The sequence below is a fragment of the Oryx dammah genome, unplaced genomic scaffold (assembly GCF_014754425.2).
Source record: "Oryx dammah isolate SB20612 unplaced genomic scaffold, SCBI_Odam_1.1 HiC_scaffold_10, whole genome shotgun sequence".
NCBI classification, from domain to species: domain Eukaryota; kingdom Metazoa; phylum Chordata; class Mammalia; order Artiodactyla; family Bovidae; genus Oryx; species Oryx dammah.
The window spans coordinates 61,590,369-61,607,220 of NW_024070194.1; the positions used below are offsets into that span (position 1 = coordinate 61,590,369).

Sequence of the window (16,852 nt, forward strand, 5' to 3'; positions counted from 1 at the left end):
TTTCTTCTTCACAGTAGTTCATCAAAAGTGAATGCCCCCTTTTTGCCTCCTCTAAGAAATAAAAATAAATATTTTCTTTCAAGAACCTACTTTTTCCTGGAGTTTCCTTTAAGCCTGGAATAAGACTAAAGAATGCCTTAAGGGCAACACTCAGTTATGAAAAAAAAAGAAATGTGACTTCAAGATAAAAAAAGATCCATGGGTCTATGATGTGAATTCTCTGTTTACTACACAGGTTAGTCAATGTATCATGTCTTCTTGTCTTCCAAGTGCTATACATTAGGCAGCTGTAAAGCAAGATGCCAAACTTTTAGTAAACACTTTTTTTTCTCCCCAGCAGCAGCCTTTTGAATCCTTGCCTAGCTCCTTTTCTCAGTTTCTTTCCTGGCAGCACTCCTGATTGCCAGGAAAAGGTGAGGGCCACAGCTGCCCGTCTTTCTTTCATCTCACTCTCCATGGGTCCTTGTTATTCACAAATATTTCTTGGGGTGAGGAATTCCTTGAATGACAAACTGCTCAGGAGCCTGTGGTTATGTGGGTGCTGTAGCAGCACAGCCCACAGGCCAGATGAGTCCCGCGTTCAAGTCTTGGCTCTGAAACTGGCTGTCACATGCTCCAGATGAACTGTTTCACCATGCTGTGTTTCTGTCTCCACACTGGAGTTGCCTCCAAAAATGGTGGAGGGGAGAAAGGACACTTGCCACTTAGCTTTCAGGAATAGCGTGCATGTGCATGCTCAGGACTGCCTAACTCTTTGACCCCATGGACTGCAGCCTGCCATGCTCCTCTGTCCATGGAGTTTTCCAGGCAAGAATACTGGAGTAGGTTAAAATATTTAGGAACAGAGGGGCATTTTCAATAGTGATATATGATAGTATTTAACAGTGGGCAAACATTTATGTCTGAGAGTCGGACATGACTGAGCCACTTCCCTTTCACTTTTCACTTTCATGCATTGGAGAAGGAAATGGCAACCCATTCCAGTTCTTGCCTGGAGAATCCCAGGGACGGGGGAGCCTGGTGGGCTGCCGTCTATAGGGTCACATAGAGTCAGACATGACTGAAGTGACTTAGCAGCAGCAGCAAACATTTATGTCTACAACCCATATTCATTCTGTATTATAAATCACAGAATCTATGCCTAGAAATGTTCAGCAAACATTAAATTTCATGTAGAACCCAAGGTATTTTAATTCTTCCAAAGAAATAGTAGCTTCATGAAAATCTATTAAAAATTAAGGAATATGTACTTATCTGAACATTTGTTCTTTGCTATTTTATTTCAATATAATGATCCTGATTTCAAAAAAGGATTTTTAAGCATGTTATTCATTCATGTATAATGAGATAGGTTTTAGTCAAACTCAAGTATCTTTTTTGAAAATTACTGAGAGAAGCCAGATAGGCCAATGCAAACGAAAGCCATCTAGTAAAAAATCAAAAGAAAATGCTCAGTTTAAGACCTGAAGAGGATGATAGAGAAATATAACAGATAAGTTTATGAAAAATAGACTATTCTGCCAAATGAGTAAAGAGTGACTGTCTCAGGACAATGGAACTCTTAGCCCCGATCCTCTAAGACATGAGGTGTAAATAGTCAGCTCAATTATTATTTAATTACACAATATATGAAGTCATGATTTGGTTGATCATCAAGACTTTGTCATTCTCAACTACTTTTCTCTTGATTTCAATCACTTGAGCCATATTCACTGAGCATTCCATAGAACAATGAATTTCTAGAATTTAATCCTTGTTTTATCCCATTCTTTTTCTATAAGAAAAAGTTTAAAAGCTAAAGTCCAGGTAACATATGAAGAAGAGTGTTTTCATCCACAAAACGTATGTATAATAATTAGTGCATCTTTTCTGCAAGAACATAATACAAAGATAACAGCTACTGCCATTATTATCTTCACTAAAAAAAGACAATAGCAAGGACAGCTACATAAAGTGGTGTACACCTTTGGGCGATGATTTTGGCAATATTTGTTAAGTGCCTTTAAGATGTTTCTTTGTTTCATGAGATCACACTTTGGGGAATCTGTTCTAGGAACATAATGTATATCCTTAGACACACATCTTCCTGGGCTTCTCTACTGGTGGTAATGGTAAAGAGCCTGCCTGTCAAGGCAGGAGACGTAAGAGACATGGGTTTGAACTCTAAATTGGGAAGATCCCCTGGAGGAGGTCATGTCAACCCATTTCAGTAATCTAACTTAGAGAATCCCATGGACAGAGGAGCCTGGTGGGCTACAGTCCATAGGGTTGCAAGGAGTCAGACATGACTAAGCAACTTAGCACGCATGCACACATCTTCCTACATGGCTACCTACAGCGTGTAAAGCAAGCCCCTTTACACAGAGAGGCAGCACAGCCTAGAGGTTAAGGGCATGATTCTGGAGATCCTGGGCTGAAACTCTGACTCCACCACTGACTAAATACCTGATACTGAGCAAGCTGCTTAAGTTCTGTGCCTTATCACCCTCATCTGTGACATGGAGATCATTTTAGTGCCTCACAGTTCTCTGTGAGGACTAAATGAGGTACTAAATACAAGTCACTTTCACCAGTGAATTTAATAAGTGTTCACTGTTATCATTATCATGTTCATGTTCATTATCATGTTCATGGGGCCAATGATAGGAGCAAACAATGGTAAGAACCCCAAATGCACCAGAATACAATATGGCTGCATAAACTGTGGCCTATCCACTTAAGGGCCAAGTTATTAAATTGTCATATGGAGTGAAGTAAGTCAGACAGGGAAACAGAAATATCATATGACATCCTTTATATGTGGAATCTACAAAGAAATGATACAAATGAACTTATTAAAAAACAGAAAGAGACTCACAGACTTAGAAAACAAACTCATGGCTGCCAGTGGGGAATGGATAGTTAAGGACTTTGGGAAGGTTATGTACGTACTGCTGTGTTTAAAATGGATAACGAACAGAAAGCTATTGTATAGCACATGGAACCCTGCTCAATGTTATGTGCCAGCCTGGATGGGAAGGGGGTTTGATGGAGAATGGATACACGTGCATGTATGGCTGAGTCCCTTCACTGTTCATTTGAAACTATCACAAAATTGTTAATTGGCTATATCCCAATATAAACTGCTTCTGGTGTTAAAAAATAAATAAATAAAATAAATAAAATTTAAAAAAATTCATCACAGTATACACTTTTTTTTTTTAGCATGGAAACTAATTTCTATAAATGTTTAACGCAGTCTGGATTTCGTGGTGAAATACACAGTAAACATAGTGGGTCATATTTTAACATCATGGACATTGGGATGTGTCTTAAAGTCAAGGGCATGTCCCAGTTTAATGGGGAGTGTGTGATGCAGCTCACATTTGATTCAATCTGTGGTAGGCAGAATAATGGCCTCCCAATTATGTCCATGTCCTAACTGCAAAAACCAGTCAACTACAAGATAGGCAAAACAGACTTTGTAGGTGTGATTAAACTAATGCCTGTGACCTGGGGAGGTTATCTGGGATCACAAGGGGCCTTACGAGAAGGTGGTAGGGGTTGGAGTTAGTAATAGAAGATGTGATGACAGAAGCAGAGATGGAATGATGAGAAGAAGGGGCCAGGAGCCAAGAAATGCATGCAGCCTCTAACAATTGAAAATGGTAAGGAAATGATTCTTCCTGAAGCCTCTAGAAGGAGTCAGTTCTGCCAACACCTTGACTTTAGCCCAATGAGACTGAGTTTGGATTTCTGACCTTCAGAACTGTAAGAGACTGTGTGTTGTTTTAAGCTACCAGGTTCATGGTAATTTGTTACAGCAGCAATAGAAAACTAACGCACAGTCAAATTGGTTGGAATAAGGTTCTTTTTACTTCAAGGCATCATAAACAATGTTAGGCCCTTGGTGTTTCTGAACACCTCTTCAGAGCATATGGGGCAATCAACGTAAAGCTGTTGAATGAATGTTGAATGGAATAGCATACAGCCATCAGAACGATGTTTCAAAAATAAAAAGTATAAATTTGCATGTCAGTTAAATCACAAGTATACTAAATGGGCAGACACCAAGTTATGCATGTAAAAATTACAGAAAAACACAGAGTTACAGTGATTAGTTCTGTACATTAGGACTCTAAATGACTTCACTTTTTGCTTTTATGTTTCCACAGATTTTTTTTTTTTAATAATAAAGAGGTACAACTTTCTTAATGGGAAAAAGCACATCAAATTCACCTAAAAAGCAGACAGTAGTATAATATAGAAGATGAAAAGCAACTTAGACAATATTGATAAACACAATCTCTTCATGCACCAATAGCTCTAATTTAGTTAGTAATTCAAATCTTTGAATTCATAGGTCTGGCACGTCAGTAAAACTGGGCAGTCATCATGCATTTGTGTTTTGATTTTGCAGACATGGATCAGCTTTAATAATAGTACAGTTATGATGATTATCTTAAAAATCATCTGCCGACCAGCCGCTGTGAGCTGCATGAGGACGTTAGGGTGTCAAAGAGCCAGTGATGGAGGCAGAATTATTGGCAATTGACTCAATAGCAAGAAAAAAGGCAAAGAGAAGAGAAGCTGGGAACCTGAGGAATAGGTGTGGAAAGACGAGGATTCTTCCTAGAACTGTAGCTCTTTGATCTTGGGGAAGGCAATCCACCACTCTGGACCTCAGTCTCTTCCTTTGTGTTATGAGGGTGTAGGACACAGTATGTTAAAAGGCTTAAACACGTGAGGGTTACAGCAGCAGCTTGGTGTCTGGTTAGTCACTGAAGATTTACAGCTTATCACCTGTCAGCCCTTGGAGCAATGCAGTCATAACCTTGGGAAATGACCTTTCTTCCATCAGAATTAAGATGGAAGCACATTAACAAGACTTAATATGAATTTTCCAACTAAACACAATCTCTCATCATTACACAATTATTATGACTTTGGGCTTCCCTGGTGGCTCAGACGGTTAAGAATCTGCTCGCAATAAGGGAGACCTGGGTTTGATCCCTGGGTCAGGAAGATCGCCTGGAGAAGGCAATGGCTTTCCCACTTCAGTAAGTCATTAAATTATCACTTTAAATGAGACTATCAGTTTTGGAAGACATTGTGTGTGAAAATTTAGTGGAAGTTTGAAATGTCCTAGGATATTTATATTTTTTTCTAGAAAGTACTTATAGAATACCCTTATTTGAAAGAGATTTCAGTTATTTAATTGAAATCTCGAGGAAGTTAGAAGTCTTCAGGGTGGAATAAATCACCTATATATTTAACTCTAATGCAAAACAGAAAGGTAAATACCAGAGAAATATATATATGTATTACCATGGATAGAATTTCAGAGGAAAGAGAGAATATGTGCGGCTGTCCTGGCAGAGTGATGGTAAGGAATGCTTACAGGGTACACGGTGTTGAAGGCTACTGGGATCGAGAATTCAAAGACTGAGGTGAAAGAGGGGACTTTCTTGGTGGAAGGAACAGAAGGAGCAATGTCTTGGTGGCACAGAGAATTTGGGGTGTGTGTGGAGAAGAACATGGAGTGAACTGGATGGTACTGAACTCCATATTGAAGGTGGCTTAGACAGTAAAGAATCTGCCTGTGATGCAGGAGACCCAGGTGATCCCTGGGTCTGGAAGATCCCCTAGAGAATGGAATGGCAGGCCACTCCAGTAGTCTTGCCTGGAGAGTTCTATGGACAGAGGAGCCTGGTGGGTTACAGTCCATGGGTGGCAAAGAGTCAGACACGACTGAGCGACTAACACAGATTCCAAGTTGAGGAGCTATGGGATTAAAAATTGAACTGACAGACAAGATCTTGAAGGAGGTCTAAGAAGACTGCACTTCACTCCACAGACAGCTGAGAGCCATAGAGGACTTCTGAACAATTATTTAATTGATCTGCATTCACTTTCCACTGTTACAGAGGCCAAAGGTAAATTTGTAGTTTAAAGGTCATCACAATTTCTCACTTAACACGTGAATAAAATTCTAAGTAACTGTCTGTATATCACCTGGTGAACTGAAGAAGATTTAAACTTTTCAAGTTGGAAGCTCTGAGGGAGGTTTCCTTCACTCCTCTAGTATTTATGTTGTGTTGTGGAAAATTCTGAGAGAGATGGGAATACGAGACCACCTGACCTGCCTCTTGAGAAATCTGTATGCAGGTCAGGAAGCAACAGTTAGAACTGGACATGGAACAACAGACTGGTTCCAAATAGGAAAAGGAGTCCGTCAAGGCTGTATATTGTCACCTTGCTTATTTCACTTCTATGCAGAGTACATCATGAGAAACGCTGGACTGGAAGAAACACAAGCTGGAATCAAGATTGCCGGGAGAAATATCAATAACCTTAGATATGCAGATGACACTACCCTTATGGCAGAAAGTGAAGAGGAACTAAAAAGCCTCTTGATGAAAGTGAAAGAGGAGAGTGAAAAAGTTGGCCTTAAGCTCAACATTCAGAAAAGAAGATCATGGCATCTGGTCCCATCACTTCATGGGAAATAGATGGGGAAACAGGGGAAACAGTGGATACAGTGTCAGACTTTATCTTTTTGGGCTCCAAAATCACTGCAGATGGTGACTGCAGCCATGAAATTAAAAGGTGCTTACTCCTTGGAAGAAAAGTTATGACCAACCTAGATAGCATATTCAAAAGCAGAGACATTACTTTGCCGACTAAGGTCCGTCTAGTCAAGGCTATGGTTTTTCCAGTAGTCATGTATGGATGTGAGAGTTGGACTGTGAAGAAAGCTGAGCACCGAAGAATTGTTGCTTTTGAACTGTGGCGTTGGAGAAGACTGTTGAGAGTCCCTTGGACTGCAAGGAGATCCAACCAGTCCATTCTGAAGGAGATCAACCCTGGGATTTCTTTGGAAGGAATGATGCTAAAGCTGAAACTCCAATACGTTGGCCACCTCATGCGAAGAGTTGACTCATTGGAAAAGACTCTGATGCTGGGAGGGATTGGGGGCAGGAGGGGAAGGGACGACAGAGGATGAGATGGCTGGATGGCATCACTGACTCAATGGATGTTAATCTGAGTGAACTCCAGGAGTTGGTGATGGACAGGGAGGCCTGGCGTGCTGTGATTCATGGGGTTGCAAAGAGTCGGACACGACTGAGTGACTGAACTGAACTGAAGAGCAATGGCTCCGTGATGTTGGGATGAAAGCCATGCACACAGAGGGACCAGGAAGTCCAGTTGTCTGAGAGATAGAAGGTGACTTGGTCACATTGACCTTATCCTGTGACCCCCAGGCTTCGCAGTCTCAGGCCTTCTGGACACCAGGGCTTGGCTCTGGCCCTTCGTACACCGCCACTGTTCCTCGTACCTACTGCTCTTGGGCACTGGCATGTTGTACATGCAAACACAACACTCATTTGGCTCGGTGCTCTCATTGTGTTTGAATGAGTGTGTGTGCATGCATGTGCATTTATATGTATTGATAAACGTATAAAAACACACACGTTCACACAAAATGGCAATGGCACATACCATTATCTTATTGTGATAACTGTGATTTTGTAGCGAAATCTATATTTTTCCTAAATGTTTTGTGAGCATTTTAAGAGCAGGCCCACCACACTGTATTATGAACCCAGCTAATACTCAATTAATATTTATTGATTAGTTGATTTAAGCTAAGTCCTTCAGCCTGTGGCACATGGTGCATTCCTTTCAGGATCAGAAGAACAGCTGGTTCACATACTTGCTATAATGAGACAAAAAATATGGTTCCTATTTTCTTTTAGGTCTGGAAAAGGCAAGATGGCTTATTTCTTTAAAAGCTCCTGAGATAAGGTAACTGAACTCAGCACATGAAAGCCATCCATCAATACATGCGTGCGTGCGTGCGTGCGTGCGTGTGTATGTGAAACCAGCCAGCTCCCGAGTGCAAAGTGGAGAAAATGTGCTAAATATTAAATGCAGGTGGTGTTAGCAAATGGCTACAGTTCATCAGCTGGCGAGGTTTTCATGTACTCTACTTGACACTTACCTCGATAAAGAAGATGCTGGCTGCTGATGTCGGGTGGTGATACATATAGACTGTCACAAGGATGGCTGCGGCTATAATGAGGACCAGGATGAGAATCCCGACGATGAGACCGGCATGAAGGGCTCCTCCTTTCTTCTCAGCTGCACTGTCATCTGTAGAGGCTGGAAGAGCAGCACAGCTGTCAGACATTCATATGCATGAATGCATCTATGGGTGCACTCATAGATCTGCATTTTCATTGAGGGGGTTTTCATATTCTTAATTAAGCCATGGGGCAGTGAATTTTTTTTTTTTTTTTTTACTTTCTGAATGACTTTTCTTTTCCGCAACACCAATTTTAGAAGTTAGATGCTCTTTCCTTGGCAAATGAAAAACCCATACTCTTAATGATTAAAAGCACATTTATAACTGTGTTTTAATTTATGGTTCAATAGTCTTTATTCTGTTAAATAAGGCAAAATTAATAGCCTGTATTCTAAAAGTACTGGGGAAAAATCTAAAACTCTAATTAACTGTATAATAAATTTAACTTTGATCTTTTTCATTAAACCACTGGCACTCTTACCTATGGAAAAATTGATTACTTTTTGAAATCTCCTCTCTCATTTTCTTTTGGAAAATTTGAACTGAAGAGTACCAAACATCTTTTGGTGGGCTACACAGGCATTTTGAGAAAGTCTGTGCATGAGTTCAAAGGATAATTTTCAAAATCTGTTTTAAACTGAAATGCCCTATAAAAGTGTAACAGATGTATGCTAAATGACCCACAAATAGTTTATCACTATCTAAAGGGAACACACAGCATATGAAAATATTCTACTACGCCACAGACTAATATCATTTTTTGTAACTTTTACTAAGATGCTGTCCATTGTAATATCCATTTCAGAGAGTAATGAAAAAGGAGAAATTAAATTTTGAAAGCAATAATTAGCCAAGCCAAGCCAACCAACCAAATAAAGCCAATCTCTAAAGTCTTCTCTTGTTCTAAGATTCTATAATATTTGACGTCTACTCAGGCAAGTAGAGGAGATATTCTTAAATTATGTGCACCAGGAAATTGTACCTTATTACATAATATGATGGGTATTTTTGAATCATTAGAAAATTCTCTAAGACTCATAGAAGTTCTAGAACAGTGATTCCTAATCCTTTCATTAGCAATTTACATCTTTGTTATTTCCAACTTTTGCATCTGTGTTTTAAAAATTTTTAAACATTTAAACATTTATTAAACACTTAATAAGCACTGATTTATTTCTTCTATCATAATTTTCATTAGTAGAAAAAAACAGACATGACTACCTATCAGAATGTGTGGTAAATACAAGATAACAAAATTCCAAATAGAGAAGAGAAATATGAACTCCCAATTCTTCCCATCCATGCTTCCAAGTTTCGTTGCTATTATTTGTTTATTCTTTGCGTGAGACCCATAGTTGGTATTCAGTAACCCTTCTCCACGTCTGACGGGCTTCCCTGGTGGCTCAGATGGTCAAGAATCTACCTGCCATGTGGGAGACCTGGGTTCGATCCCTGGGTTGGGAAGATCCCCAGGAGAGCATGGCAACCCACCCCAGAATTCTTGCCTGGAGAACCCCCGTGGAGAGAGGAGACTGGCGGGCTACAGTCCACAGGGTCGCAAACAGTCGGACATGACTGAGCAACTAAGCACAGCACAGCACAGCACTCCACATCTAATAAAACTTAAATTCCTAAAGCTTTCCCTTAACATAACAGAAGTTCATTAGTCACATGTATAATTTAGAGTAATTCATTATGTAAAAGTTCATTTTCAGAGGATTCTGGGAAGATGGTAGGGGAAGAAGTATCAGGAATATGTCTTCTCACATTGACAACAATTCCACTGGCAGAATCTGACGACTCTGGACTCTATTGAAGGCTTGTAACTTCCAGGAAGAAGGCTCACACTGCACGTCGTGGTTAGTTCAAGCCAATTTCAGCACTTAGGACAGTAGTAGCTACCCATCCTTGGCTGCTCAGCCACGGGGCAGGCAGCTACACACCTGCTCCTGATGTAGCCTGTCTAGTCTTTGGTTAGGCCCTCCCTCCATGTCAATAACAGTAACTGTGTCATAGGGTTGCTGTGAAAATCAAACATTTCATACATATTAAATACATAAGAAAGCACCTGGCATACAATAAGTACTTAGCTAATGTGGTTATTATATTATTATACCTTATATGAGGCAGATTGAGGCAAATTACACTGTCAGATTCAGGACATTATGTTTTTGCCCTTAACATTTGTTACTTTTAAGAGTCTGGCTTCATTCTTAAGTATGCTTGTATTATTGCATTTTGTACACTTGGCTTTTTTTCTTATTTTTAAAAGAGGGTGACAGATTCCTTTCATGGAAAAGTAGGATTAATTTAAAATGTTGCTTTGGAGACTATGTGGCAAAAATAGCTGCTAGAGTTACGAAAGAAAGCCTTGAATGTTTATTCAAATCTCATTTATAATTCCATCCAACTACCCTTCCTTCCATCTATCCATCCATCCATTTATCCATCCACCCTTCCATCCATCCATCTATCCCTCTTTCCATCCATCTATTTCTTCTTCCATTCATGCATCCATGCATGCATTCATCCATCTAGCCCTCTTTTCATTCATGCATCCATCTATCCAAACAGCATCTGGTTCTATTTCTGGGATTAGTAATCTTTCAGAAGCATCATAAAGTCTAGTTTAATTTTGTGTGTGTGTGTGTGTGTGTGTGTATGTGAAGATGGGGAAGGGAAGGAAAAGACACCTGTGACTTGACCCTGGACTGTGATTTCTCAAATGGGCCGGAGACCCAGAGCCTGTTGAGAAGGCAGCAGGCAAGGGACAGTTGTCTCAGGAAGGAAGAGGAGAGCTAGGGACATGTTTCACTCAAGAACTCAGCAGTTCTTGTCAATAAAACTATCTATGACTTGCAGGTCATATGTTGCCAGTCTTTAGAATAAAAAATCATAATCATAACTGCATTTATTCCTTGAAATCCTCTCACTCTTTTTATTTAGGCATAAATGCTTACACTCACAATAATTATTAATCTATATTTCTAATAATGGCTACTTATAATATCCTCCTTTACAAATTCTTTGCAGTGCTGGTATGGATGTTAAGACACCATTTCATATCTAATGAAACCTGTACAGAATGTAGTTACAAGCCAATAAGCATTTTATAACATTTTTGGATGATGATGATTTTTAACAAAATAACTATTTTCATGGATTTTCAAAATATTACTAACCAGTAGACGGAAGAAATACTTAGGAATCCATGAATGTGCACATGACTTTAAGATGTGTCATAATCAGAACAAATCATTTCAGGAGAAATGTAGCAAATTTCAAAATATTACAGGGGTATCTTGGTGTCCCAAGCCCATGCTATTTCTAAATACTTCAGAAATAATCAAAATGAAGTGGCAAAAACTGTACTCATATTTCTGGAGAACTTACTCTTCTGCTCTTACTATTTAGCCAAGCTTTCTGCATCTCTATTCTACCTGCTTTCTTTATTAACAGATATCATGGTGGCACATTAAGGAACATTAAATCTGGAGATAAAGTGAATACATCATTGACGTGCTTTGATTTCAAATTATTTCACTATTTGGTTTTCAGTTTGATACCACTTTTCAATTAAAGGGAATAGGGTTTACACACTTATGGGAAACTTCAAACAACACAGAGAACCCTCTGTGATAAAAATCATGATCACCTCAAACCCAAGTTGAAATTTAAAATGCTTAAGCAGGTGCTAGTAATTTCCATAATTGAAATTTAGTTCATTCACCTCGAGGGCAGACTGCTCAAATAAATTGATTTCATTCCTCAGAAAAGACAATGAACAAAGATGTCATCTCTGACATTATTCATTCCTGAGGTACAACTGATTATTCTTGGAAATAGGCAGAAAGAAGTAGGTCGAAGAAGACTCTGAACCTGTTTCAGGTACAAAATTCTAAAGTTCGTCAGAGTCTATATGAGTTGGGGGAATATTCAAAGACGTCAGGAGGAATCTAGCCTGAAAAACCAAGTTCTTATTCTATTCTTAGAAATGGCTTATGCTATTTCATTTACATCCCAAAGTGAACAAAAGTTGAAGAATTACTCTTTCACACACACACACACACAGTAGCACACAGAGGACAATTCAAGTCTTTCGTTTGTTTACCTTTATACTGTATATTTAAATATGATGAGTTAATGATAAGAGACAATAAGACCCCCCAAAGGGAGCCTCAGAGCCAAAAATAAAAGAGGAAATATATAAATATATTTGAAAAGCCTGCCAAATCAAAGCCTTTTTTCTGTTCTCTTTTAGACATACTTTAAAACATAAATGAAGCACAGAAAATCAATAGTATCAAAGATAATATACTCCCATCTGATCCGCAGAGTGACCTACCAGTTCTTATGAGTTTCTAACTTTTAGTACTTTATAAAACACAGATCAATATTTAGACACAGAGAGGACTTTGAGAACTGTCAAATCAATCAAAGCATTATACTATCTTTTGGTAAGTTTTATAGCTACCATGATAGCAAAGATGATGGATTTTTAAAAGGCATTAAGCACATTCTGAAAAATATCCAGGACCTCATGTAAGCATGTTTAATTTTCTGCGCTCCAAGAAAAGTTCATAAATTATTGATAAAAGATAAGATGAAAAAAGTAGAAGAAAGATGATAGGAGGAAAGAAGGAAAAAAAATTGACCTTTTGTTTCCTTAAGGTGTAGCATTTAATTTTAGAACTCTATGTCTCCTCAGTCTTTCTATGTCTGTTATTATTTTTTCAGCATTATATGTATGTAGTATTGATAATGATATTTAGAAGTATAATTCTTGAATACATTAGAGGTTTTAATACACTGCTGAAATGATCACACCCATTTTTAAATCTTGTCAGTAACTAAAGTCCAGCAATAAAGTAAAACTAAAATAGAAACATTCCTTGTCCGAAATTTTATTCACTTTAAAGAGTTAGTACTAAATCTAACTATTCTCTTGGCTTTTAAAAAAACCTACAAATTCCACAACATATAATCTCTTTTGGGGGACCAAGAGGCTTTGGGCAAAGTCTTGCATGAATTTGTTCAAAAATCCATAAATCTTATACAGATGATGTCAAGTGTTCCTTTTTAACACTTCAGAATGAAGTTGAACTACAAAATGCTTAAAATGTTAGTGCTTGCATTTTTGGATTGAAAACACACAAGTTTCCCTGTGGAATATTATTGAATCCATTTATGAGCTACCAAATGTAACAGCAGAAAATCAAGTAAAAGTAAAAATTTTCACTAAATTGACTTTTCCTTTGGAAGTTTCCCTTGCAACTGATCTCATTTCATAGCTCACATAATTTCCTTCATGGCTCTTTTAATTGTCTACAAACATGATCATGACCTTGACTTCATTTAGAGTTTCTCTGGGTATTTTACATATCTTCTTATTTCTCATTATTCTCTTTGTTCTTTCATTTTCTTAATCATGGAGTCCCTATTTTTTCTTTTGGATGCTTACCAATCTGTCAATATTATTTGAGTATTAGGGTTCCTTGAAACCATTATACAAGCCGTACTTAATCCACAATACGAATCACTGTGACCCTGCATTCGTTCATAATTCACATGATGACATCTCCTTAGGAGGGATTTGAGTAAGTACTGTGAAAAGATATTAAAACAGTGCACAAAACACAGCTAAGTGCATTATGTGTGGTGAGAATAATATTCTGGCAGGGGCAGCTGGCCCAGCTTCTCGTCTGCAGCCTGTGCTACTACAGAGCAGCTGTGAAATTTCATTCAGGGAAACATATAAAATGTTCTGGCTTAAAAGAGCTTAGGGTATGACAATCCTTTTTAAATAATAATCCTCTACCTTTTATCTCAGGAAAATAAAGCTAAATAAAATTTCCGTGAAATCATATTAAAAGAAATGCTTGATTCCATCAAAATGAGGGAATTTGGAGAGTAGTCACCACCCATTCTGCTACTAGCCTTGTTATGTGATTAGTGCTTTTGTGCATGTGTGTGTGTGAGCATCAAGAACAGGGGATTCGCCACATTTATAGCTACCATAACACCAAAAGAAAATCCTTGTAATGATCCATCCTGGTTTTCATTTCTTATTTGTATGTGCTATGTTTTGTAATAATTGACCCGTGTCTCTAATATTTTCAGCAACCAAGCTCTTTATAAGATCTAACTTTTAAAGTTTCCCTAACATCAGCTTTCTATATCAAGTTGTCTTGCTTCTTCATCTAAAAGTATATTTAGAAATTGTTCTCTAAAAATGTCTCTACTTCTATAAAATAACTCACAGAAATCTTAGTACTTAAGTTTCCCATCTAAATAGTAAACATATATTAAATATATATGACAAATATATTCACAATTACAATGGAATACCAAAGAAGAGGTTGACAATGTACTTTCAAGATGTGGGGGTACAGAAGACAGTGACTCTTCATGCCATTTAATCCTGTCCATTTGAATTAAATCACTTATGAAACCAGTTCATTTATATACAAACATATGAATGAATATACAAATGCAATAAATGTTTGCTTCCCTATCAAATCCATCATGTTTTCTGATTATAGAGAAGGAACCTTTCCACCTCGCTCCCATCAGTGTGAAAAGATAGATGTGTGTCCAAACCACTTAGCTAATGTGAACCCTTGCTATTGCCATTTCTTTTAATCATGGCTGTCTTACCAAGTCAATATGAGGCTTTCTTGAAATTATTCATGGAAATGGGAAGCTTAAGTGCATGCTGGATAAAGCAAGGATGTCTCAGTGAATAGCTTTTCCAGTGGAAAGATCAAGATCAATCTCCATGTACCTTCACTGTCTACCCCTTTGAAGGAAAACAAACCACCAAGCTCCTTAAGAGTGAACCCGTCTCTCCCCAGACTCCAGCAGTAACTGGGACATGGCCACATCACATAGAATCTGCAGCCCAGCTGCTGTGGTTTGGTAGGCTGTCTAAACAAAATCAACCTTATGGAGAGCTTCTTTTGAAAACTGCTAAATATTAAGCCAGTCTCAAGTTCTTTGGCACCTGAGTTTATATTTACAATTAATGAGAATCTATGCGCTTCCTATGAAAGCATGGGTTAATTTAGTTACTGGAGATGTCAATTTGGCCCTTGTGGGTACCTCAGGATTGAACATTAGCCCTTGATGTTAACAACCATACAACTTTTTGCTATTTGTTGTGGTTGATGTATGAAATCTCCCAGGAGGGTAAATGGGCAGGACTATATGAATGTATCTCAAAAGACAGAATCGGAAATTGGAAAAAAATAAACTTGGGTAGAGCTTTGAACTGTATTTTGATTTGTGTTACCAGAGCTAATAAAACAGGCACATATATCAAGGGTGGAAAGAAAAAACTGAAACCACTTGAGGACCAGTTTCGAAGGGTATGTTTCACATCAGAACTGCCAAAACACGGCTCAGATAATGCCTTTAATGGGGGCAGATTCAGCTGGCCTGCTTGGGAAGAAGGATGCTAAAAAAGTGTGTTTGTCATGACTGTCTTCCCTTAGGTCCTGGAACATCAAGTTTCCTGGAATATAGAGCTCCACACGTTGAATGTGGGATAGAATATGATTAGTCCTGGAGGTGAGCACTAGTCTCAGTCTTACCTTTCCCACCAAATCAGCTTTGTGAACTGGCCCCACATGTGAGTATAAAGCACTACAATGAATCTTACAGTCACCTGGGCACTTAACCTGTCGAGGGATGGGCTCAGAGGACCCCCGGGGCTCACTCTGATCATGAACTGGCACCTGGTGCTGTCCTTGTTTGCTGAGATCCTGGATGGCTTTAGTAGAGGCGGAGTGGCAGGCAAATGACTACACAGTGTCCATGCTTTCATTCCACATGCATTCAAGCTTCAATGAGAAAAAGGATCCCATTTCCATGAACAATTTCAAGAAGGCTTCATACTGACCTGGTAGTACAGCTGTGACTGAGTGGCGTGCAGGTGCTAAGGCTCTAGATTAGCTTAGTGGTTTGGACACACATCTGTCTTCACTCTGATAGGTACAGGGTGAAGAGGCTTCTCCCCCGACATACAGTGCCACAGCTGGAGAAGCCCTCCCAGGCTGCAGGCCAGGATGGCTATGGGGAGCATAGCGTATGCTCCGACAGCAGAGTGTTTGGCATTGTAGCCAGTCTACATCCCTTACAGATGAGGGCCCCCAGACAGAATACTTAAATCCCTGTCCTTCTGATATTTCATGTGTAAAATAGGATTATAGTATGACTTTCTTCATGGGGTACTCTAAGGATTAAATGAGATCAACATGCAAAACCCTTAGATGAATGCCTGGTGTACAGTAACAGTCCAATAATTGCAAGATAATTTTATCACTATTAGCAACTACATGGGAGGATTCTAAGAATAATTTAAAGTAAACCACGAATCAAGTAATCAGAGGTGTTAAATTTTATGCTTATTAATTAGAAAAGCTTCTTTGCTAAGGATAAATCTATTTGCTCTCTTTTGTTGAGAATTTTAAGAAGCTTGAAAAAATTTACTCATGAGAGTTAAGAAAAAACTACCTAGTTCATGAGAAGCACATCAACATTTCTGTTTTCTTACTTTTTTTTTCCCCACTAAGGTAAAATTTGCATCCTTAAAATGCACAGATCTTATATACCAAAGGAATCATCAGCCAAACCAACATACAGACTATTTCCATGCCTTCGGAAAATTTTCAATCAATCAGTCGATTAATTTCATTCCCAACAATCCTGACCTTACCCTGCCATGGAAACCACTGTGCTGATTCCTCTTACTGTAGATTAGTTTCATCTATCCCAAATTTCACA

General features: G+C 38.6%; 1 protein-coding gene across 2 annotated transcripts in view; it reads right to left on the minus strand.

Annotated features, from left to right (window-relative positions):
- Positions 1–16,852, minus strand: part of PLXDC2 (plexin domain containing 2) — a 440,730-nt gene that overhangs the window by 31,111 nt on the left and 392,767 nt on the right. For both annotated transcript variants that reach the window (XM_040248599.1, XM_040248598.1), the window contains exon 13: positions 7,985–8,145. In XM_040248599.1, the coding sequence (XP_040104533.1) occupies positions 7,985–8,145 (161 nt within the window). The remainder of the gene's footprint in view (positions 1–7,984; positions 8,146–16,852) is intronic.